At 40.0% G+C, this 24045-nt stretch overlaps 1 protein-coding gene across 1 annotated transcript in view; it reads left to right on the forward strand.

Annotated features, from left to right (window-relative positions):
• LOC136863149 (sodium channel protein Nach) overlaps positions 1–24045 on the forward strand; it is a 139294-nt gene that overhangs the window by 51876 nt on the left and 63373 nt on the right. Inside the window, exon 4 of the mRNA XM_067139493.2 lies at positions 14154–14298. Coding sequence (XP_066995594.2) covers positions 14154–14298 — 145 coding nt within the window. The remainder of the gene's footprint in view (positions 1–14153; positions 14299–24045) is intronic.

Here is a 24045-nt window from a genome sequence, read left to right on the forward strand (position 1 = left end):
GTTCATAAAATGCGGGTTGCTCACACTGGGCACAGTTCATGACATTTAAAACACATAGTAATAATTTCAGAATGAAATGTCAAGGTCACAGTTCATGGTAATATTAAGCACAGGTTCAGTTCATACACGACGTATTCAACAGTCTCTAAAAATCTCGAACACAAGTCTTCACTGAATTTTCAGTGTAAGTTAGCCTTAATAAAGTCCATATTTCTTAGAACAGACATATAATGTCCTGAAGGTTCATTAAATTTTCTAATAACACTGTTCGAACATTCGTTAAATATGGGAAAATTGTCTACATTTTATCCTAATAATCACTGAGTGTTTGACTATAATAACGCATTAAACAGTTCAAAGTCATATTCAAATATGAAAACACACGAAGAAACGTATTTAAATTCATAAATGCGTCTACAATAATAAGTTCAAATTATCGCACACAGTCCCTTCAATGTCCATAACGCTGTACCTTAGAGTGACAGAGTTCGAATACACATTTAAAAAATCGACAAGTCCACAACACGGTAGAAATTGGTAAGTCTTGCACTGTATTAAGTTCAACTTAAATGCACCTTAAAAATTTTCAAGTCCGCAACTCGGTAGAAAATTCCTAAGTTTCAACTTAGATGTACTTTGAAATATTTCACAAGTTCACGACGCGGCTGAAATTTCTAAGTATCGCGTTCTCGTACGGCGAACTTTCTGAGTATTTCTGTACGGCTTTCACTCCGACTTCGCGTAGCGCGACACGACAGTATTATCACCTCACATGGTCGAGTTGTAGATTTCAACTGATTAGTAGCTGCCTTCTCATTGGCGCAGGCAGGGTGGTTGTTGGTGGCTAGTATTGCAATTTATATCTTTTCACTGGTCAGGATATGACCTGCGCCCCTTGCGGGGTGATTGAGAGGAAAGCTGTTGAATCTCCGTTGCCAGAGTCCAGCGAAGTCAGAAGAAGAGGGTCACCCATACAGTTGGTGACCACTCCCGAAGTTGCTTTGTTGTCATGACGCTTATTTAAGTTACAGTGTTCAGAACGAGGTAGGTAAAGTGATGAGGGGGAGTTGTCAGTGCATGCTGGGATGCGGGATCTGATTAGGGCTTGTAGTGAGATGAGGAGTTGAGTTTCTTGGCAGGGCGGGTTAATGTAAGATTATTTGATTGCTTGGCATGGCGGGTGCTTGGAGTGAGAGTACAGGAGAGGAGAGGAGAGGAGATAGAAGGTTTAGTAGTGATAGGAGGAGGGTTGCATTGCCTTGGCGTGGGTGGGGATGGGGGATTTGTCTGAGGAGTGAGGGAGGTTTATCGTTGGTGTGTAAGTGTTGGGCGTGCTTATAATGTGCTCTAATTGCCCGTTTGAAGAATGGGCAGCCAGGGAACGAAGCGGCATGACTACCTTGGCAGTTGGCACACTTTGCCTGGTCCCTCGGTACCTTACAATCTTCGTGGCGGTGATCACCACCACACCTATTGCAGCGGGTAGCTTCCGTACAGGTAGCAGCGGTGTGGTTTAGTTTTAGGCAATTATAGCACATAGTGACTAGTGAGGAGTGTGCGTGCGCGGGAGGACGGGGGCGGGAAGCAGTGTTTCTGAGTGGTGTAGACTTGGGGCAGGATTTTTACGTCTGCCCTTGGTCTGTGTGGTAGTATTATGTGTGCTTGGGACTGGGTTTTCAGGCCCAGAACCAGTGTCTGTTAGTGTGGGTGGTGGGTTGGTTTGAACTTGGATGGACTTGGTAGGTGGTGGAGTGAGTGGTGGATGCGGGGGTGGAGGAAGCGGGTTGGTTTGAGCTTCAGAGTGGCGAGTGTTAGTGTTTTTGGTTTCTTTGGATCTGGTTTGATTGCTGGTGGGGGTGGGGGTGGGGGAGAGGGACGGGTTGTCTTGGCTTACGGAATTATTAGCAGGATTGACTGTGATTGGGGGTGGGATGCCGGAATGCTTTAGTTTGTTGAGGATGATCTGTAATGACTTGTTACGGACGGAAGTGATGAGGAGGTGGTTCGAGTCGTTGACCTTATATACCCGTGGCTGCCTGGATCGCTGTTCCAAGCGACGAAAATGTGATTTCATTTCCACCTCAGTATCTCCAAAATTACTAAATGGATTGACTTCAAATTTTTGCTACTTCTCTTTCTAAATGCGGGAATCACGCTGGTGTAGCTCATGTTTCTGTAACTCAAGCCGTTTATTAGTTACTAAAATGTTTCTAGACCATTCCATAAGGGTGGGTCTGAAACATGTGGCAATTACATCACTCAACTAGTTCCTCGCTCCGTGACATCGTGCTGTCTCTCTCACTCCTGCAGCAAGCAGCGAAGTCGAGAACATTCGTTCGTAAGGCTGTTTCCAATGCTAGAGCTTGGCAGTTCTTTAACAAATAATGAATTATAAATATGATGTGCCAGGCCATAGGCATCCCTGGTACAATATATAGATGAACGAAAATGATATACGCAGTAAATACCGTCTCTTGTGGCCACTATCCAGCAGATTGATGGTCATATTTCGAGTGGCATTGTATCCTAGGTGGCGTTGGCTGAATCACAGTTAATCACAGTTAAAAATCACTGCTACTTCAAAATAGCAATCACAGTTTGACCTGTGAGTGTAAAATCACTGCTAGTCACATCACTACCAGCAGCTTATGCACTGAAAGTAATGGCCTCTGGCCTGTCCCTTCAACAGCAAGACCTTGAACTGCTTCCGGCGAACTGCATTTACTGTCAAGTGTGGCCCATCACATTGCAACACAAAGTGCACATTCTTTCTCCTGTATTTAGTGCTGACTTCCAACAGTATTAACTGCTCGTGTGGCCGTAGCCGTAGCCTTAGTCCATTGCACGATGGTGACTGTTGCCCCGAGTTTATCGGAAAGCTTGTTCGATGTAATACTACTTCCCACTTCTTCGCTAGTTGCTTTACGTCGCACCGACACAGAGAGGTCTTATGGCGACCATGTGATACGAAAGGCCTAGAAGTTTGAAGGAAGCGGCCGTGACTCAATTAAGGTACAGCCCCAACATTTGCCTGGTGTGAAAATAGGAAACCATGGAAAATTATCTTCAGGGCTGCCGACAGTGGTATTCGAACCCGCTATCTCCCGGATGCAAGCTCACAGCCGCATGCCCCTGACCGCATTGCCAACTCTCCCGGTACATCCAACTTTACAAACTCACACAAGTCTTTTATCAGTACGCCATCGCTTTTGGCGTTAATTTCGTATCCAATCGAAAACTACTAATTGGCACGTACTTTGTAAATATCCGTATGATAATTTGATCCATTGTTAAATACCTGTCGCATACATGCTTTTGAAAAAGTTCTCTCGGTGTTCAGTCTGCAGGCCTCTGTGCATTTACCAAATGCCGCCGCAATCCTCTGTTTTTAAGTAGTTCTTTGGCTTCATGTAATTCTATATCTCTTCTCCTTAAATCATTAGAAACTAACTGTAGACATCTTCGACTTTGTCTCCCCCTTCTTCTCTTACCCTCCATAACCGAGTCCATTAATCTCCTAGGGAAACTATCCTCCTCCATTCGCTTAACATGATCCGACCACCGAAGCCCTTTGATGGGTATATCTCCATCATTCGAGTTCATGCCTAAAATAAACTTGATGTCCTAATTCCGACTGCCCTCCTGCCACTGTCCCCACCTGCTCGTACCAGCCAACGTTCTCGAGTATGTCGTTACCTTCGAGTCTGTTACTTCTAATTCATGAATAAGATATCCTGAATCCACCCACCTTTTACTTCCGTAAAGCAAAGTTGCTCTGAAAACAGCCCGGTGACAAGATGGTTTCGTCCAGAAACTGACTTCCTTCTTACAGAATACTGTTGATCGCAACTGCGAACTCACTACTGACATCACTTCAGTCATAGAAAGGCTAATTTTCATATCATACTCATAGAACCTATTTTCAATTCCAAGATAGATATTAGGCTGCAGACTTTCAGCACGGTCTGCCGTTAAGACAAGTCGTTGGCATAGGTCAAACTGCTTGGTACATTACCACCTAACTCACTCCCTCCCTGCCAATTTATATCATTCAGTAGATGATCCATTGTTGTAATCGCTACAGCTTGATTACGTCAATGAAATAATAATAATAATAATAATAATAATAATAATAATAATAATAATAATAATAACGTTATGACATTTTAAACACAGTAAAAGAAAACTTAAGGTTCAACAAAAGCGATTCACTACCAAACGTAAACAATAGGTTAGGCTAGCTAGTTGCTTTACGTCGCACCAACACAGATAGGTCTTATGTTGACGATGGGACAAGAAAGCCCTAGGAATGTGAAGGAAGCGGCCGTGGCCTTTGCCGTTGCCTGGTGTGAAAAAGGGAATCTACTGAAATCCATCTTCAGGGCTGCCGACAGTGGGGTTCGAACCCACTGTCTCCCGGATGCGAGCTCACAGCTGCGCGCTCCTAACCGCACGGCCAACTCGCCCGGTCAACAGGTTAGGAAACATGACAACTACAGAATGGATGTGGAAAGCGGCATGGGACCCAGAGGGGTAATGGAACGTAGCTTTTTGCGAAGAAAAAACGTAGAGGGTAATTGCCCTTGGATAACACACATTTTTTTTAAAGGAAACAAATCAAAACTCATAATAGAAAGATCTAACCAAAAACTCAAGGATATTTACAAAGGTAAATTTAAGTGTTATCCGCGCCTGCAGACATGCGCAATGCACAAAGGAATTTAATCACAGCTTTAAAAGGAAGTAAAGTTATCCAAGGGTACATGACAATTAAAATGAGGGCTAATCCCAAATCTACACAAGGTAGAAATAAGTCCTAACACAAAGGTACAGAAAACTTGCATCACTACCTAAAGCTCTTCAAGTAATGAGCATAGATTTTAAGTACTTATGTAAGGTGACATAGAAATACCGGGAGGCAAACCGGAGGGATAAGTTAATTACATTATTAGTTACAAGGTTAAGAAAATGATAGCCTCCGAAATAAAAGGTACAAGATCTTAACTGAAAAGTCAAGTCATTTCGACAAATTTAGCGGTGAACGTGAATCTCGAGGATAAACTCCTGCGCAAGGAAAGGAATTATTACATGTTAATGAAGTTAAAAACCGAAATAACGCAGAAACAGTGCTTACCCTGAGATCAGGTATCCCATGACGGGACCGATGTAGGAGTGCGTCCGCTCTCTAAGATGGTCAAATGATCAAAGAAGCGGAGACTACCTCGCTCCCATCGAAGGAGCGGGTAAGATCGAGAAACAGGAAATGGTGCAACCACCAAAGAGAACCAGTCAGAAAACAGGCTTCAGCCTCGACTTTCACATTCACCAATTACATTTGATCTTATTTTCTCCAATCAAAAGTCTTTACCTTCTTGCTGATAATAAATTTTCCTGAAAACTCTTCAATTTGCGCAACAGGAAACGTGCTTCCAGAACTGCACGTGTGGGTACACGCCGTTTCACAAGTTTTGAAAAAAACATTTAAATTCACAGATGAATGATACAGTTTGATACACCGAGCTCGATAGCTGCAGTCGCTTAAGTGTGGCCAGTATCCAGTATTCGGGAGATAGTAGGTTCGAGCCCCACTGTCGGCAGCCCTGAAAATGGCTTTCCGTGGTTTTCCATTTTCACACCAGGCAAATGCTGGGGCTGTACCTTAATTAAGGCCACGGCCGCTTCCTTCCCACTCCTAGCCCTTCCCTGTCCCATCGTCGCCATAAGACCTACCTGTTTCGGTGCGACGTAAAGCAACTAGCAAAAAAAAGTTTGATACAACACATAAAAATGAGTTTCTAAAACAGAATTCCCCAAGTCCAAAGGTCTAAGCAAGATAAAATCTTATACAACACAAAACAATAAATAATAAATTAAGAAATTTCAATTAATACCCACTGCTGTCTTAATCCTGCCACACATGTAAACTATGAACAACAAAGGTGAAATATTACAGCCTTTCCTAACCCCTGGAAGGGCCTTAAGTTACTAACTCATTCTACCATCAATTCCCACTGCAGCCCAATTGTCACCATAAATTCATTTGTTTGCTTTTAATAATCTGCACTTAATCCAATAGTCACCCATTACGGCGAACATATTTTCCCTCAGTACTCTGTCATATGCATTCTCTTATCTACGAATCATATTCTTTCGTTTTCGGAAAAAACTTTACGGAGGGTAAAAGAATTGAAAAATCAGTTTAATTATTTTTATGAATATATATATACATACCAGAAAATCTAAAGATGTTACAAACGTGAAAACTGTGTTTGGAATCTCCTTTAAAAATAAAGAAACAGGCATTTTGGGGGGGAATCAGCTTGGTAAGAGGGATTAAAACGGAGATGAATTCCTTTTAAGGGGATGCATAACTTATATCTCAAAAACTGAAGATGTTACAGTCGTGATATTCGTATTTGGAAGCTCTTTTAAAGAAACGGGTACTGTTTATTTTTGGAAAATTCACCTGAGTGGGGAGTGTGGAGGGAAGTGAAATAAACTGAATTCTTTTTATGGAGAAACTTATACCTCAAAACTGAAGGTTACAGACGTGAAAATTGGTATTTGTAATCTACTTGAAAAAATAAAGAAACACGCATTTTTTGGGTGGGATGAAACCAACTTAACGGACGGGGGCGGAGTGAAAAAGGATTCGAATTCTTTTTATGAGGATACTTGTATCTCAAAAACTGAAGATGTTAGAGGCATGAATATTTGTATTTGGAATCTTATTTCAAATTAAAGAAACACGTATTCTTTTGTCTTCGGAAATTCCACTTAAGGAGGGTGAAGGAATTAAAAAATTAGTTGAATTCTTTGTATGAAGGTACTTATATCTCAAAAACTAAAGATATTTAAGACGTGAAAATTGGTATTTGGAATCTCCTTTAAAAATAAAGAAACACGCACTTTTGCGAAGGGGGGTTGAAAAGGGGAGGTGAAAAGGAGTTGAATTACGTTTTTAGGATACTTACATCTCAAAAAATGAAGATGTTACAGATGTGAAAATTAGTATTTGTCCTTTAAAAATAAAGAAACATGCATTTGTTTTCTTCGGGAAATCAACGTAATGGGAGTGGGGTTGAAAATAAGTAAATGAGCTGAAATGTGTTTATGAGGATACTTTATCTTAAAAACTGAAGCTGATACAGACGTGATAGTTGTTATTTTGAATTTCCTTTCAAAATAAAGATACACGTATATTTTTTTTATTTTTGGAAAATTCACTTAAGGCGGGAGAGGGGTGGGAAGAAGTGAAGAAGAAGAAGAAGGTGAATTATTTTTATGAGTGTACATTTATCTCAAAAACTGAAGGTGTTAAAGACGTACAGATATGAAAACTGGTATTTTAATCTCCTTTAAAAATAATGAAACACGTATTTTTTTTTGTTTTCAGAAAATTCAATTAAGGGGCCGAAAGGAATTGGAAAAGCGGGTGAATTTTTAAAATGAGTACTGGTATATCTACATTATATGTCAAAAACTTAACATGCTAAAGACAAGAAACTTGGTATTTTGGAAGTCTTTTTAAAATACAGGAATATGTTTTAGGAGAGGGTACTTAACGGGGGGGGGGGGGTGAAAAGAAGTGAAAAATTGCTGAATTACTTTTTATGAGGATGCTTATATCTTAAAAACTGATGATGTTACAGACGTGAAAATTGGTATTTGGAATCTCCTTCAAAAATAAAGGAACATTATTTTTGTTTTCGGAAAATACACTTAAATGGGGGTGGGGTGGGGGAAGGACTGATCAAGGGGTTGATTTCCTTTTATGGGGATACTTATGTATATCTCAAACTGAAGATGTTACAGATGTGGGAATAGGTATTTGGAATCTCCTTTAAAAATAAAGAAACATGTATATATTTTTTCGACTTGAGGGAAGACTGTTTCTCACATGTACAGTTCTATGTCGCATTGTCGTCTTAGCCCCAAAAGGTAATACCACAAACATGGTTTACAAAGAATTTCTGGGGTAAATGAAACTCACTTTTTGGGTGAGTTTTTATACTTCAGGAATTTTCAGACAATGTCTTAGTACAATGCCGAGGAACGATTACTTTTATGAAATTACGAAATCCACGCGAGCGAAGCCGCGGGTAATTGCTAGTCTTCCTATAAATACCAACTCCATCTGATTATCATGACATCACATGCACCTGATAACGTAATCCTGAGTGAGTATAATCGAAATACGTAGTTTGGTTGAAATAAGTCCAGCAGTTTCCCACTTTCAGGAATATACAAACAGACAGACAGACAGACAGACAGACAGACAGACAGACAGACAGACAGACAGACAGACAGACAGACAGACAGACAGACAGACAGACAGACAGACAGACAGACAGACAGACAGACAGACAGACATATAGATATGTTACCTCGGTGTTCAGATATATTAGGTTGGGGTAATTTTAAAGCCGTGAGAAATATGATGCATCCTTGGATTTTCTGCTGTTAAGGATCCTTCATATAACTGAATGTCTGCGGCGAGGGTGTCTGTCACTCGCTGCAGAGCATAAAGCATGTAGAAAATAGTAATTTTCTCCGCCATTTGAAGAATAAGGAAATTAAGTACATAACAAAAATTATTTAAAATGAAGGGGCGTTTCACATATAGTCTACAGATTTTATATATAACAAAACAGTGAAAGAGAAAGTTGAAAAACTCTTCTGCTCCTCTTGTAACCCCCCAATCCATTTAGTGATTTTTAAATTATATGCATATTAAAACCTGCTCCTGGATTAGTAGACTATAGATATGACGTTTGGTCGAGATATAACCAACAGCGTAAGAGAAATTTTAAGAAAAACCCTTCTGGTCTTAGTGTAAACTACCTGTCCATTTACTGATTGTTAAATGATATGCCTATTTAAACATGCTCCTAGATGAGTAGCCTCTAAATATGAAGTTTGGTGGAGATATAATCAATAGGGTAAGAAAATGGAAAAAGAATCTCTTCTGGTTTTCGTATAAACTCCCAGTCTGTTAAGAGATTTTGAAATGATGTGCATATTGAAACCTTCTCCTTGATGAATAGACTCTAAATATGAAGTTTGCTGGAGATATAATCAATAATGTAACAGAAAATGGAAAAGAACCCTTCTGTTCTTCTTATAAGCACCCAGTCTATTCAGTGATTTTTAAATGATATGCATATCTAAACCTGGTCCTGGATGAGTAGACTCTAAATATGAAGTGCGGTGGAGATCTATTCAACCGTTTACCCGTGATGGTGGAACAAACAGACAAACAGACACGAAAACTAGAAACTACTGATACGGTCTTGAATTGATCTGAAATGGCTAAATGTATCAAAATTTGCCAAAATAAATGTCATTACAGATAACGGACCCCTAGATTGTTATTTATAAGATAACGCCGTATTTATGTTTAATGGTAATACAGTACATGTCTAATTGTTCCTTTGGTGAAAATGTATTTATAGTATTGAATCAAAATATCAAAAACTATTATTAACCTAGTTAAATTGACGACCTGTTACCATTTTTGTGTCGAAATTCACACAGAGAGCTTCGAAAACTCACCAAATTGTAGCTTTTCTAAAAAAAAGATGTATTGTCTACCCCTACCCCAACCCATTATATCCCCCAGAACCCTGGCACTTTTTGTTAAATATAATATTTTGCCCCCCACTTCTAATTTCCAATCGCCGCTACTGGTTGAGAACACTGAAGGTCATCACAAATCGCTATCTTCAGTCTCGCGACAGTAGGGAATCCGAGGTAATGGGAGCATTTCATTTCCTCCTTATTTCATGACTCCTTTCTCTCTCATTCTTCAAGACAGCGTTCCTTCACGACGTAAAGCATTTTTTAACGTATGATACATAAGTGGTAGGTAGGAATGAGGTTCTGCTTATTTGCCTATTATTTACGTTTGGAAAAACATAGAATTTTAAGATAGAGATCAGTTTTAGGCTCATTTTGGCAAGATTTGTTGGTTTTATAGTGCCTGTAAATGCCTATTTCAGGAGGGAGTGTAATTGCCTATTTAATTCCTTTTGACGGTCTTTCCTTTACATGTTTATTTACGTCGCACCGAAACCGATAGATCTTATGACGACGATGGGATGGGAAAGGGCTAGGAGTGGAAAAGAAGCGGTCGTGGCCTTCATTAAGGTATAGCCCAAGCATTTGCCTGGTGTAAAAAGGGAAAACCACGGAAAACCATCTTCAGAACTGCCGACAGTGGGGTTCGAAAACACTATCTCCGGAATATTGAATACTGACGGTATTGTAAATAAACCAGCTTTCTTCCAATTCTAGCTGGTGTGGTCGACAGAATTATTCTGTCGTTTCTCAAAATCTGTTTACCCCACTAACAACAAGGAGAATTCTGGAACACTCCAGAAGTAGCGCTTGGGCAATTTACTTCAGGAAAAATAAGGAACATGTTGACCTCGAAGCTTCCACCTCTCCTACTTCCTAAGATGATACGTGCGAACTATATTGAACACACCAATATCCCCTACCTCCCTCTCGCTGTAAATTGTTGGGCCCTTCCTGTTGAGAACGTGTTGAGATCTACGTTGAAGAAATGTGTTTCCAATGCCTAAAGACAAATTTTCCATGTCCTTCTGGCTGAAACAGTGGATCACTAGAGATCCGAACTTCACTACCGACTGAAAGGTAGTCTTCCGCCGAGCTCGAAGTAAGGAGGTAAGTTCATTTATTCCTTTTCTTTGTGCTTGAGGACTACGATCGCATTTTGTTGTAGTATTTATAGGCCTATTAATTTATGTATTGCTTCAAGTTGTTTTGTTGCAGCGCTGTATAATTCAGGTCGTGGACGATGAGGATGCTCTTTGTACAAGGGAAGCCAAGTAAGCCATGTCTTGTCCATCGGTTCGATCAGATTTAGCGTTCCTGAGGGCAACTGCAGCAAACTGCCGGGAACCATCGCAGAGTTGGTGAGGAGTCCATTGGGATTGTGGAAGAAGTTGGGGGAAGTCTTGGGTAAACATCTGGGGAGGTAGTCGCTATCAAGGGAAAGTTTCATGGGGTCCTGCAATGAAATCCAGTGTGGAAAGAGATAGTAAAAGTAGCCAATCTACGAGGTGAGGTACGTGAATCAGTAGACGTAAACCCAGATAAAATGGCTTCATTGAAGTTTGGTTCCATCACTTCATGTGATGTTGAGAGATCCTTTTTACAGCACAGAAATAATCTTCATCGCAATAGAACACGACTGTTAACGAAAGGCGTAGAAAATTTGTTAGCTGTAAATCCCTTCCGAAGTCATTGAGCCATTTGTTTGCCTATTTTACATTATGGTGCCCATTTACCAGCCTATTTTCGATACTGTTAGTTCCTATATGCCTGCCTATTTTAAATGTTTTAGTGCCTACAATTCCTGACCATAGCGACAGGAAATGATAGTTCCTACAACTTTTATAGTGTTTTGATAGAACTAGTATTTTCAGAGATATTTGGAAGAATGTGAACAATATTAGGCTAATAATGACGAATTACTCCATTATTATTCCTCGTGCGGTAACAATGCATAAACTTTAATAGATCGGAAATTATAATAATATGCATATCTTTTCTCATGTACAGTGTCTCGGTACAGAACATTTTAACAGAAAAATTTGTCATGATACACAGAGTAGTGCATGCCTCAGCTATCCCTGAACTTACACTATGTACTGAGTTTCAAGGAATTGTGTTCAGCCGGATTACCGTGATATCGTGACAAATATACAAATAAATAAACAGACAGAGAATCAGTAAAACAAAAATTGTACTGAAGCTCTTTTCGCCCTTTGTACGCCTAATCCGAAGTATGATTCAAAAATTGGAAGTGCATATACAAAAGTAAATTTTACCTATAATGATAGTGCTGTTTAAGTCAAGCACGTAATAAGGTAAAACTTTTTATCAATATCATTTGTTACCCTTTTGTATCTTTCCAGTTTAAATTTATTTAATGTCCCGCTGCCGGGATGAATGTTAAGTATAGTAGCCATCGGTTCTGAGTTACCCACCTTCAATTCCAGGCCGGGCTGCTAATTTTTAACCATGTCTCGTCATTTCCTCTGGCTCGGGAACTGGGTAACTGTGTTCATCTTAATGCACATCTTCTTTTGCATACTGTACAGCACATCACACTATCAACCACCATAAAACACAGTAGTGAATACATCCTTCCTCATTAAGTTGGCATTAGAAGAGTCAGACGGGCGCATAACTTGCCTCAATCCACATTGGTGCTGAGCCCAAGTAATTGGAAAGAGAAGAAGGAAGAAGAGAAACTGAAGAAGAGAACTGAAAACCTGTTATCAGTGATAAGAGACGGAATAAAACCTTTCCGTTAATTGGCAGCTAGTTCACACATTGGATATTTCTCGTGGTTCTTCCTGCATGGTAAGCGAAATATAGGGAAATACTCGGATCCTCCACTGTCGTCGATCAATAATATTCCTGCTCGTTTCATTATGTTCGTCTATTCACGAGTTCAGATGTATAATATCTTCGTAAATCATTTCTTTAACGCAAAGATGATCGTAGTTGAGTTCTGATTTCTTTAGTAGTTAACTGTTTTCCTGACATCGATCACATTAACTTACGTAAATAAGTTAACCTGTGGAATGTTTTGCCTATACCACACCATCCTAAAGGATGTTCGCAGAGGTATTATACTCATTGAGAAGAGACGTCAATGCAATGCAACGTCACTTGTTTGATGCACGTGCAAGTGTAACATGCAATTTCAGGACAGTGCAAATAAAATGCTCTGTAGCCGGAAACATTGGACAGAACATGCACAGAACACAATTCGTGGCCCGTTCAATGTGTAAATAAACCTCGACGAGTCGTTAGAGCATTTATCCGTACGCATACTGTTATTCAGCGTCATCAAGGCCTCCCTGTAAGTAAAAGCCATACCTGGTCCGTGTACAACATGCTGACGCTCGTAGGGAGTAAAACTGCTATCGTGTGGTGCAAGTCATTCTAGCAGGGCTGGTCGACGGTCGACAACAGAAGTTGATGACCTTTATTTGCGATCTTGGCTCAAAGGAACCGAGAAAACCCCACAACAGCACAAGCTAGGAATACTTATAAAATCCGAAGTCATCACAATATGGCCCATCTACACTCCAGATTTCCTTGGCGAACATCTACACGTACATCCCGACACAGTGGTGCCAGGTGTAGATGGGTAAAGGAACACTTGTAATGGAATCTGGCATCAGAGTTTCAGGTCTTCTTCACGGATGAGTGTAGATTTTGTCTGACACCTGATAATCTTCAGATGAGGGCGTAGATGGATTGCAATAACGCCATGCATGTCATAAACACCAAACCACGGGTCCAGTACGGAGGCGGATGTGTCATGTTTTGGTCGGCGTTATGAATGGACGTCGATCGGCATTCATCGCCGTTGAGGACAATATGACAAATGTATAATGTCGGGATTGAATCCTCCAGCCCATTATTTGTCCATGAGATAACAAAGCGGAGATAGGTTCGTCCTGCTGCAAGATGGCACAGCCCCTTCATGTTAATATCGTTCTCAGGGAGGCCCAAATCATTCGGAAAGAATGGTCTACGGTGTCTGTTAGCATGAATCCGACTCAACATTATTGAGACCAACTGAATTAGGCGGTGTGAATACGTAGAAACCCATCTCTCACCCTAGGCGTTACTATCGAGAAGAGGATCAGGGTAGAACAAGACAGCCTCGCCCACCAGTAGAGCGGCATGACACGAATGATCAAAGCATTGCTCAACACACAGAGTGGAGTAACACCATACTATGACGGAGATTATGATTTCCAGGTTTGGTAGACAGATGAACATTGCCAAAAAATGTATCGTTTTTTAATAAGTTCGTGTTTATTCCTCAGTGCTATCATGTAATTCGTCACAGAAAATGTGTATCTTCCTCCCATACATTATTTTCGGTCGTAAGTAATCTACTACCTCAGTAACCCAGACTGCGCAAAACGTGTTTTGAGGCATGTGTGATGTGACAGACAAGCGATTAGTTCACTCTGCTGAAGACAAGCAGGGGAAATAACACTCAGCATGCCAGGAATGGAATCGAGCCCTTTTCTGTTGTTTGGTCTCAGCAGGCACAAGCTCAAGCCAATAAAACTTTCCTCTCATTCTCATTTCAGGTTCCCAACCTTCAAATATAAGCAAGACCTTAAAGAGTATTTCCAGAATCTTACCATGGCCACGTACGATAACTTCAAGTATCTTAGAGAAATTTATGGCAATCCTGTTAAATCTGAAGAATACCAGGAACTGGTCTATAACAACGTAAGTCTTTTAAATTAGAATATTAGATTATTATAAATCAGATGTCTAACCTTTAGAGTTTCAGAAATACAGTACTCAAGTACGTAAATAGCATATTGAAGATGAAAGGTGGTTTGATTGCGCTAATTCTAACAATTCTCTGTTTAAAGAGGAGGCCGCAAGTCTCATATGAATGTATGATGAAAGAAAAATCTAGAAATGTTATTCAGTGAATTAGTATAAGTAATCCAATATCTCTCTAGACATACAACGTAACAGTGTGGTCATGTTGAACTATCTGAAGTTAAGTAAAATTGATAGTGGGCAGTACTTGGTTAGGTAACCGCTCGCAGTTGACTGGTGCAGAATTTAACTACACTATCCAAGTAAACTCCAGCTCAAAATGCCTAATCATCGACCCCCTTACTGAGCCATCCCCTGGATGCCTCAATATGTAATATGATAACACTGTGGACATATCTATTTAATCATATGTAAGGAGCTGGGTACGAAGTAAGGGAGTTCGTTAAACGCCCAGGTAGGCGAGGCGCACCTAGTTGTTTTTCCAGGAAGCAGCGAGCGGTTCAAATTTCAAAGCAAGTCATTGCCTTGGTTACTACGCACGCCAACCCCACTCCAACTTTCAAATTCAAGCGATTCGAGCTTGGGGGAGGGTATATTTGAACGAAGGGAACCACGCAACAGTATTTTAGGTTGGCCAACTTCGACTTCACTGTACTGGAATCTCAGTATTTACATAGAAAATGTTGCCACTAAGCTAGAATTTCACAGGTCCGAACCAAATAACACTTGCATATATATATCATTTACTCCAGAGTGAAACAGTGACTACTTGTGCACTCTCATAGTAATTTCATTTGAATGTAAAGTCGTTGGGCCAATCATGGGTCCGTAATGACAGCCTTCAATGTTAGGCGGGGATTCACCTGCTGCCACAAAGGTAATGAGAGTTTATTTCAAGACCCGTGGTGGGGGAAGTGGCCCCATTCTACAGAAGTATTTGGTGTGAACTGAACGTTGTGGGTGAGAATCGGGGCAGTATGGAGGTAGAGTCACTTCTCGGAGGAAGGACACCTGCTTTTTGACACACAAAAATCCCCCTCGGAGTGCGTCTCCTAATAAAATGCTTCAGAGATGAAATGCATTACTCACTTAATCCACAAACTGCATGTCATTATACTAGTACAGCGTGATCTCAAAATTGTTCGTAATTTTTCGTATAATACTGGTAGCGTTAGTTGGATTACTTCTTCTTACGCACTGTCGAACCGACTTCATGTTGGAGGGGATTGCACACCTGTGTTGCTATCCGAAAGTTCAGTGCGCAATTATTATATTCCATTACCAATAATACATTGACTTGGTCCAAAAATTACTCAGTCAATACTAATATCTCGAGGTAATAAAATCCATATTGATTACTAGCCTTGATTGCCGATGAATTAAATATTCTGTCCCACTGATTTTAAAATTATTTGAATGGTGCAACCTGATTGGACCACTTATATTCGCTGTTCATTTATATTGACAAGTCCATTCCAAATCAAGGGGATTCTGGTAGTAAGATTCGTAGTTTTCTGTCTCATTCTTCCAATGGAATTTTCCGCTTCTACTGCGTAGTTCAAGTTCTGACGCAACAGACCGTATGTTAGTTGTTTACGTTACAGACATAGTGTTCTCTTGCAAAAAAGAAAGGAAGCGTGGGCTTCTGCTGATTCTTTGTTCATATACATTGGCCTCCTGAGTATCCCATAATTTTATAATTTTAATAGCATACATGAATACTTCCATCCAATATCAAATAAAAATTAATTACATTCCCCAGTCAGGCTCATATGATGGGTGCAGTATTACATGGTCATTATGACGATTCTTCAGTCATTTTGCTTCACTTTCATGACCGGGTTCGTTGCCTGTCAAAAGCCTACCAGACAACTCTTCAATTGATCCCACGATTCAGATAAGGGAACGGTTTCAGTTTGACCATAACGATAGCAATGAAACATCGTATGATAATCAATTAAACCATCAAAAACTTTATGTTAACAGTCATTCTGCCATAAAATAATATTTCAATACTTAAAATAACATAAAATATTTCTGCAGTTTTAATTAGAACGTGGTGTATCGAAAGCATAAATTGCAATTAAACTTGGTAGGATGATCAACGAAGACATCGGAACATCGCTGTACATGCATCATTGTTACACAGGCTGAGAATGAGTGATTCTGAACAAGAATCTGGCAATTTCTTTGTTCGTATTAATAAAAGGTTATGTTAATAGCATGCAAATTTATATACTGTACCAGGAAAAGTTGTGGGCAAAGGGCATGAGTAGGACCTCAGGGAGTGGAACTGGTTTTTGGAGCCGATACAGAGAAGGATAGTCTCGCAGAGCGAATAATAGATGGTAAATAATTTTTTTTTAAACAATTTATTAATTTCTCACCCTGCGGTATGATTGTTGACTCAAAATTTATATTGAAATTAAATGTTGAAAATAATCTTCTTGGAAACAAAATGGCATAAATATCATTGGTTTCAAAGTCTTTCATATGTGTGAATTTCCACCTAAAGTCTTTTTAAACCTAAGCACACTTTTATAATGGTAAATGGATATGAGAAATTATTAAAAGTTTTCAGTTCTCAGTTCGTCAATCTCGTTATACAACACACTTGAAATCCTACAGTCTTTCTACGAGAAATGAAATTGAAATTAAATTTATCACTTTTGAGAAATTATGGGAATTGTTCACACGCGACACTGAAGTTTCACTGTTCAAAATAAATGAAAAAGTTTAGTCAGTTTGTTACTCACTTATGACAAGAACTGTTGTTACCAAATGTCGAAAGATGGACATCTGGAATGTTCCATGTAGAATCAGGATCGGCGATGTTGACGTTCCCGATGAGGTGATGACAGCTGGAACTGTTGAGTTTCGCACACGGAAATTCATTTAGTGCGACTGGTTATCACTTACACTGTTGAACACTATTTATGGCGTATGAAGAATCACAGTCCTTTCTGTACTAAATACTATTTACAGTCGTTATTGAAACGTTCTTAATCACACAGTTCACACTTGAAGAAAGAGAAAAAAAAAGAAAACAAGTCGATAAGCACAGTCTGTGAACACAGTCATTAAGTTAGATTTTCTGCTAATCCTGTTATATTAACTCAGAAAAGTTCTTACTTTTTCATTCAAAATATTGATGTGACGTGAATAAAGAAATATAATGCAATACTCGAGAAAAAAAAATAAGTTCTGGTGATTCTTAAGTATTAGGCTCTGTAGAAGTTTAATGTTACTTGACGTTGCCTAAGTCCACACGTAATGAAATAGTTAATATTTGTACTCCAATAAGTTCACTCGTGTTACAGTCTTAAATGTCTTTTTAGGATTATATTGTAATCGCGACGCGACATACTAACTGCAGTGCGACGTCCTTTATCGGCGATAGAATTTCGCGTTCTGGAGATACGACGAAAGTGCTTCTACCGTGACTGCGCGAACATACTGTACTGTACTGTACTGTACTGCACACTGGTTTGCGGGCTATCTGGCCTTGACATATATAGATACCAGCGCAGGGAGGGGTGGCAGCTCTCCCTCGGCCATGTGACCGTAATTACGTAATTTCGTTGAGAATTTAAATTGTTATAACTCAACAACCGTTTGATGAATTAATTTGAAATTTACAGGGATTAACTTTTATGATGTTTGCTATAATTCAGCGTTTGTCCCGTTGAAATTGGTTAAGGTGTTAAAAAGCTGTTAAAAAAAAATTCTTTCGAGAAATATCTCTAGGGGAGGTGAGCTTCGAGCGACAGGTGACGTCACTTGACTCCGCCTAGCGTACTCGTAGGGTCTGGCACATACTGGAACATTCTTTACATGGATGTTCGTACGTCGGTCGGATCTTTAATGCTGGAAATAACATTTCTTTCAATTAATATGGACCAGGACCTAGGCCTTCCTGGTACATCTTCCCCTTGGTTGGACGAAAAGAAAATACGCAGGATTTTCTTTTCCAGGCTTTACTCTTCCTGTGGTACATATTGTTTTAAATTGGCTGAGTTATAAATACCCTCGAAAGTGCCGTCCAATCTTACAATTTCATAAGCCCCGTTTCTCAATACAGTGCGGATACGGTAAGGACCTACGAATAGTGGACAGAACTTAGCGTAAATCCTTCTCTCAGGGTTGGAAGTAGCTGGTCTCCGTATTAAAATAAGGTCTCCAGGATTCAATGGTCTTCTGAACTTCCTATTACGCTGGCGTCGTTCTCTGATGGCGGCTGCATGTCTTAACCTGGTCAGCGCGTCGTTGATCTTGACTTGCTGCGGCACAATAGCATTTGGTAGGGCTGGTAATATTCTGTCCCAAGGTCGCTCTGGTTTTGACCCGTGATGTAGGCTGAGAGGAATGTCATTAGTAGATTCATGCACAATAGAGTTCATAATTTTTTGCATTACTGGCAAGACCTCGATCCACTTCCAGTGATGTTCACTGCAATAAATCCGACAGAATTTCGCGAGTTCTCTCATTATTCTTTCAGCAGGGTTAGCTTCCGGATGCCTAATAGAATTCATGATATGTCGAATGTTGAGTTCTTCCAAAGCCTGTTGGAATTCTACGGAAGTGAATTGCGTTCCGTGATCCGTTAGTAGGTATTCAGGCTTTCCCATCTCAGGGATGATGTTCCTTTTCAGCCTCCTTAAGATGTTACCGGCGTTAGCTTTCTGGATAGGCAATAGCATAGTATATTTGGAAAAGACATCCACAACTACAATGACATGTCTGTTCCCCCTGGTCGCCTTTGGCAAAGGGCCGTACAGATCGATTGCCATTATTTCTCCGGGCTTTTCCGGGATCAGCGGTTTGGGAAATTCCTTGAGGAGATAATTATTCGGTTTGATCCGCTGGCATAAATCACAGGACCGTAAAATTCTCCTAATGTCTCGCCTAAGATATTCCCATGTAAACCTCTCTTTAATAAGGTTGAGAACTTTATCCGTACCAGCATGGCCTGAAATTGAGTGACAATGCCATATGATAGCCTTCCTGATTTTAACAGGTGCATAAATCCTGCATTGCGTCTTGGCTAAGTCAATGTATTTCATAAGAATTCCATCCCTTAAACAAAAGTTTGAAGAAAGTCGTTGGAGACGTGGGAATTCATCATCATCGGCGGGAATCGAACCTGATAAAAATCGAATTAATTCCCTACAATTGGCGTCTCTTCGTTGCATCTGGGTAAGGTAACGAAGTTTGCGAAGACATTCTTCGTCATCATCAGTCATGATGTTAACTTCGTGAACTTCGATAACTTCAGCAGGGTTGCGGCTGAGGGCATCTGCTAGAGCATTCTTCCGACCAGGCCTATGTATTACAGTGAGGTCAAACTGTTGAATAAAAAGAGCCCATCGGGAAACTCTCTCATTTGTCATGTCGGATGACAGTATGAATGTCAGAGCTTTATGGTCTGTGTAAATCGTAATGGGATAGCCGTAGATGATTTTTTTCCAATACTGGAGAGAAAAAACAACAGCCAAAGCTTCGAGTTCAGTTATAGTATAAGACTTTTCGTGAGGTCGTAGTTTTCTACTTAGAAACGAGATGAAAAGTCTGTAATCGGGATTTTCAGGTCTCGCTTGATATAGCACTGCGCCTATTCCTACAGAGCTGGCATCACACTCTATGAAGAATGGAAGAGAAAAATCCGGATAAACTAGTTTAACAGAGTTTTTCAACATGTCCTTGGTGGCAAGGAAAGCTCGCTCACATTCTTCAGTCCACTTCCATTTATTATTCTTAAGTAGTAGTTGTTGAAGAGGAGCTACCGTCTCAGTGTAGTCTGGACAGTGTTGAGAAAAGAACTGACAAAGTCCTAGGAACTGTCTCACGTTTCTAATGCGCTGAGGTCTAGGAAAGTCAATGATACTCTTAATCTTGGCAGGGTTGGGTTGAATTCCATCACCACTAATTACATGTCCTAAGAATAATACTGATGTTTGGAAAAGTTGACTTTTCTGGGCATTTATCTTGAAATTCTTCTTCTCCAATTCCTGTAGGACCAGATTGACATCTCTCACGTGCTCTTCGAAAGTTCTCGAGGCAATCAAAATGTCGTCAACATAAATCGTAGTTATGTCCTTTACATCATCTGATAAGTGTTTTTCCAAGGCTCTGATCAAAACAGCTCCCGAGTTCTTAATTCCAAAGGGCATTTTGTTAAAAACATAGGTCCTATTTTCAAATAAGAAGCCTGTGAATAGCCTACTTTCAGCATCCAATTTTATGTGATAGTATGAAGAAGTTCCGTCAAGGCAACTAAAGAAATTCATGCCGTGGAATCTTCTGATAATATCCTTAAGTAGTGGAGGACGGTCATATTCTAAGGTCAGTCGGTCATTTAGGACCCTCGCGTCGAGGCAAATTCTAATACTGCCGTTAGGCTTACGTACTATGGCCAATGGATTCAAGTACTTAGTTACGCAAGGCGAAATTATCCCATCATCTGTCATTTTATGAATTAAGTTACGAACTTCTTCTCGATATTTCTCGGGTACGGGATATGGTTTCTTCTGATAAGGAGACAAGTCATTTACATCAAGATGATATTCATAGTCAGCTATCTCTCCAGGCCTGTCATCGAATACACATGCAAATTTCTGTAGAACGTCATTTTTAGCCTCCTCCAATTTTAATTTAATTTCCGGGTCTTCAACCACACTGGCTATTGACATTATATAATCCGGACCTATAATGGAGTTCTCATTGAATATGGACTCTGCATCGTCCTCACTTTGGTCACCCTTTCTACTTTCTGCTACGGCTGGCGCAACCTCGCTCACAGCGGGCTTAATAATGTCACCACCGGCTGCTTCAAAACGGGCTCCCTTCTCTTGAACTTCCAGGTCACCTCGTCCTACCAGCTGTAGTTCTACGGAATTATTCTGTAATCTTACGAGGTTGGCATCATAGTCAATGGTTCCTTTGTATTTGATCATAAAATCTAATCCAAGTATTAAGTTGAAGTTAAGACGCGATACTACCAAAAATATGTGTTCGAACATCTGACTGTTAATTTCAAACTCTAAAAATGCCTGGGATTTACATTTAACAATCTTATCAGGAACTATCCCTCTTACTTTAATTTGAGCTGCAGGTAATAACAAAACATTGTTCTGATCTTTAAGCGAGTCTACAAGCTTATCAGAAATTAAAGAAGCTTGTGCTCCAGAATCGATGAGCGTAATCACCTGTAGGTTGCCTGTGCGTACTGTTATGACAGGTAATGAACGTATAATAATAGGCCTTAGTGTTTGTGCGTCTTCGAATAGTAATTCGGAATCGTCAATATGCCAGTAATTGATAACAGCAGTACAATAATTTGACGTTTCGACCTCACCGTGTTCGGTAGTCAATCTCCCTATTGCGAGATCGGCGTTTTTTTTTTATAGCGCCTGTTGGGTCAGGATCAGGTGATCTTTGTTCTCTTGGTCCGAATTGACGTTGATATTCCAGGGATGTAGCTCCAGGCTCATCAGGATTACGGTTTCTCTCCCTGATGTATTCCCGTGTGTCCTTCCATCTACTTTCGAGTTCTCGTCGTCTGGCCTCACGGTTTCCTTCAGGAGTGCTTTCGCGCTGTCTCCATGTATTCCTAGGTTGGTAAGGGTGTCTATCCTGATTCCTCTGACGTCTAAAATTCCGGAATCTGGTTGTTTTAGTAGGGCTTAATCTGCCTTCTTCACGTGTCCTGGGTTCCTCTCTCTCCGGCGGTTTTATTTCCGCAGAATTCGTATTTACTTCTCGACTCCTGTTAGTTTTCGGACTAGATTGGGTATTAGCCGTATCTAACCTACGCAAAGTAGCGTCAAAATGTTCCAATGTTTTAATGTTGGCAGCGACTAGTATTTCTTGCACATGAGGTGGATATTGAAGTGTCAGGATCTGAATAAGTTCAATATCTGGCAAAGGTGGATCTAAAAACTGGAGCTTCTTTAATTGCATTAGGCAGTAGTCTGAATATCGGGAAGTATTGACTGAAGTATTGTATTTGCTAGAGTAAAGTTGCATCTTTACAAGGTGCTGTCTTTCTGAATCCCAAAAGCGTTTAAGAAGTGCCTGTTTAAAGTCGTCATAATTTTTAAAGTTGCTCTTAAAAGCTATGAACCATGATAAGGATCGTCCTTCTAGAAGTTTGGATACTACTCGAAGTTTCCTATCGTCCTCTACCCTATTTTCCTCCAGGTAATCGTCGACATTTAACAGAAATTCTCGAGCAGTGTATTCATCACGTCCTGAAAATTTGACTGGTTTGTCATCTGGTACTTTAATAAGGGTTGTTGTATTGTGTATTTCCCTCGACGAACCAGGAATTGTGATGTCAGTTGTCTGTTCTTTAAGTTTAATTTGATTCATTTCTTCGGACAAATTTTTAATTTTAGAATTAATTGAGGTGTCTAAACTTTTTATTTCATTTCTCAAGTCAGTTTTAATGACTTGTACGTCTTTACAGAAAGCAGCTATCTGGGTATGCGTGCTATCTAGCTGTCCTGTAATACGCTTGTCGAGTTCTCCTTGCGTGCTCTTAATTAATCCTATCTCGCTTCGTAATTTACCCACGTCGCTCTTTAATGCATCTCGCAAGGTTTCCTGCACCTGAGCTAACTTTGCTTGAGTTTGTGAGATGTTACCATGGGATTCTTGAAATTCAGTTCGTAAATCTTTGAGTTCAGTAGAAAATGCTTGAACGGAAGGAAGAACATTTCTAAGATCTTTGTCTAAAGACTTGACGACCTCTGTCTTTATTTCTTCCTTAATAGACTCTAAATTTTCAACAAACTGATCCCGCATGTTTTTCAATGTAGCTTCGACTTGTGCACTAGAATCAGTAAGTTTCTTTTCGAGGCGAGTTCCAGCTTCACGGAATCGTTGCTCGATAAGGGCACTAGATTCAGTGAGTCTTTTGTTAATGACTTTATCCGCTTCAGCAAACTTAGTGTCCAACGTCCTGTCAATTTTAGAAGTTAAGTCTTCAACCTTACTATTTGACTCAGTTAACTGCGCCTGTAGTTGAGTATTTTGTGCCTGTATTTGTTGTTGAAGTTGGGCCTGTAATTGGGAATTAGGCTCGATTATTTGAGTCTGCATTTGTTGTTGAAGTTGAGTATTTTGAGCCTGTAGTTGGGAATTAGATTCGATCATTTGAGTCTGCAATTGGTTATTAGACTCTACCATTTGCGTATTAATTCGATCTATTTGTGTGTTCATTTGAGCCTGCATTTGTGTTATCTGGTTATTAGACCTATCAATCTTAGCATTCTGATCATTAATGCTAAGCCTGAGAGCTTCGATTGCTGCAAGTATGTTATCCATGTTTCCGGAATATTCGAATAAGTCAAATAAAACAAGTTCTTCGCAGTCGAATCCTGTGCTCAAGATATAATGACTTGAATCGAACCCTGAATATTGCGATTATTACAAGTGCATCATTTATTATTATAGCACGGCTTCAAAATTGAGTCTTTGAAATTGCGATGTCATCTATTATTATAGTATGGCTCCAAAATCGTGCCCTTGAAGTTGCGGCGCCATCTATTATTATACTATCCTCTCTGTACCAGGAAAAGTTGTGGGCAAAGGGCATGAGTAGGACCTCAGGGAGTGGAACTGGTTTTTGGAGCCGATACAGAGAAGGATAGTCTCGCAGAGCGAATAATAGATGGTAAATAA

Source organism: Anabrus simplex, chromosome 2, assembly GCF_040414725.1.
Source record: "Anabrus simplex isolate iqAnaSimp1 chromosome 2, ASM4041472v1, whole genome shotgun sequence".
NCBI classification, from domain to species: Eukaryota; Metazoa; Arthropoda; class Insecta; order Orthoptera; family Tettigoniidae; genus Anabrus; species Anabrus simplex.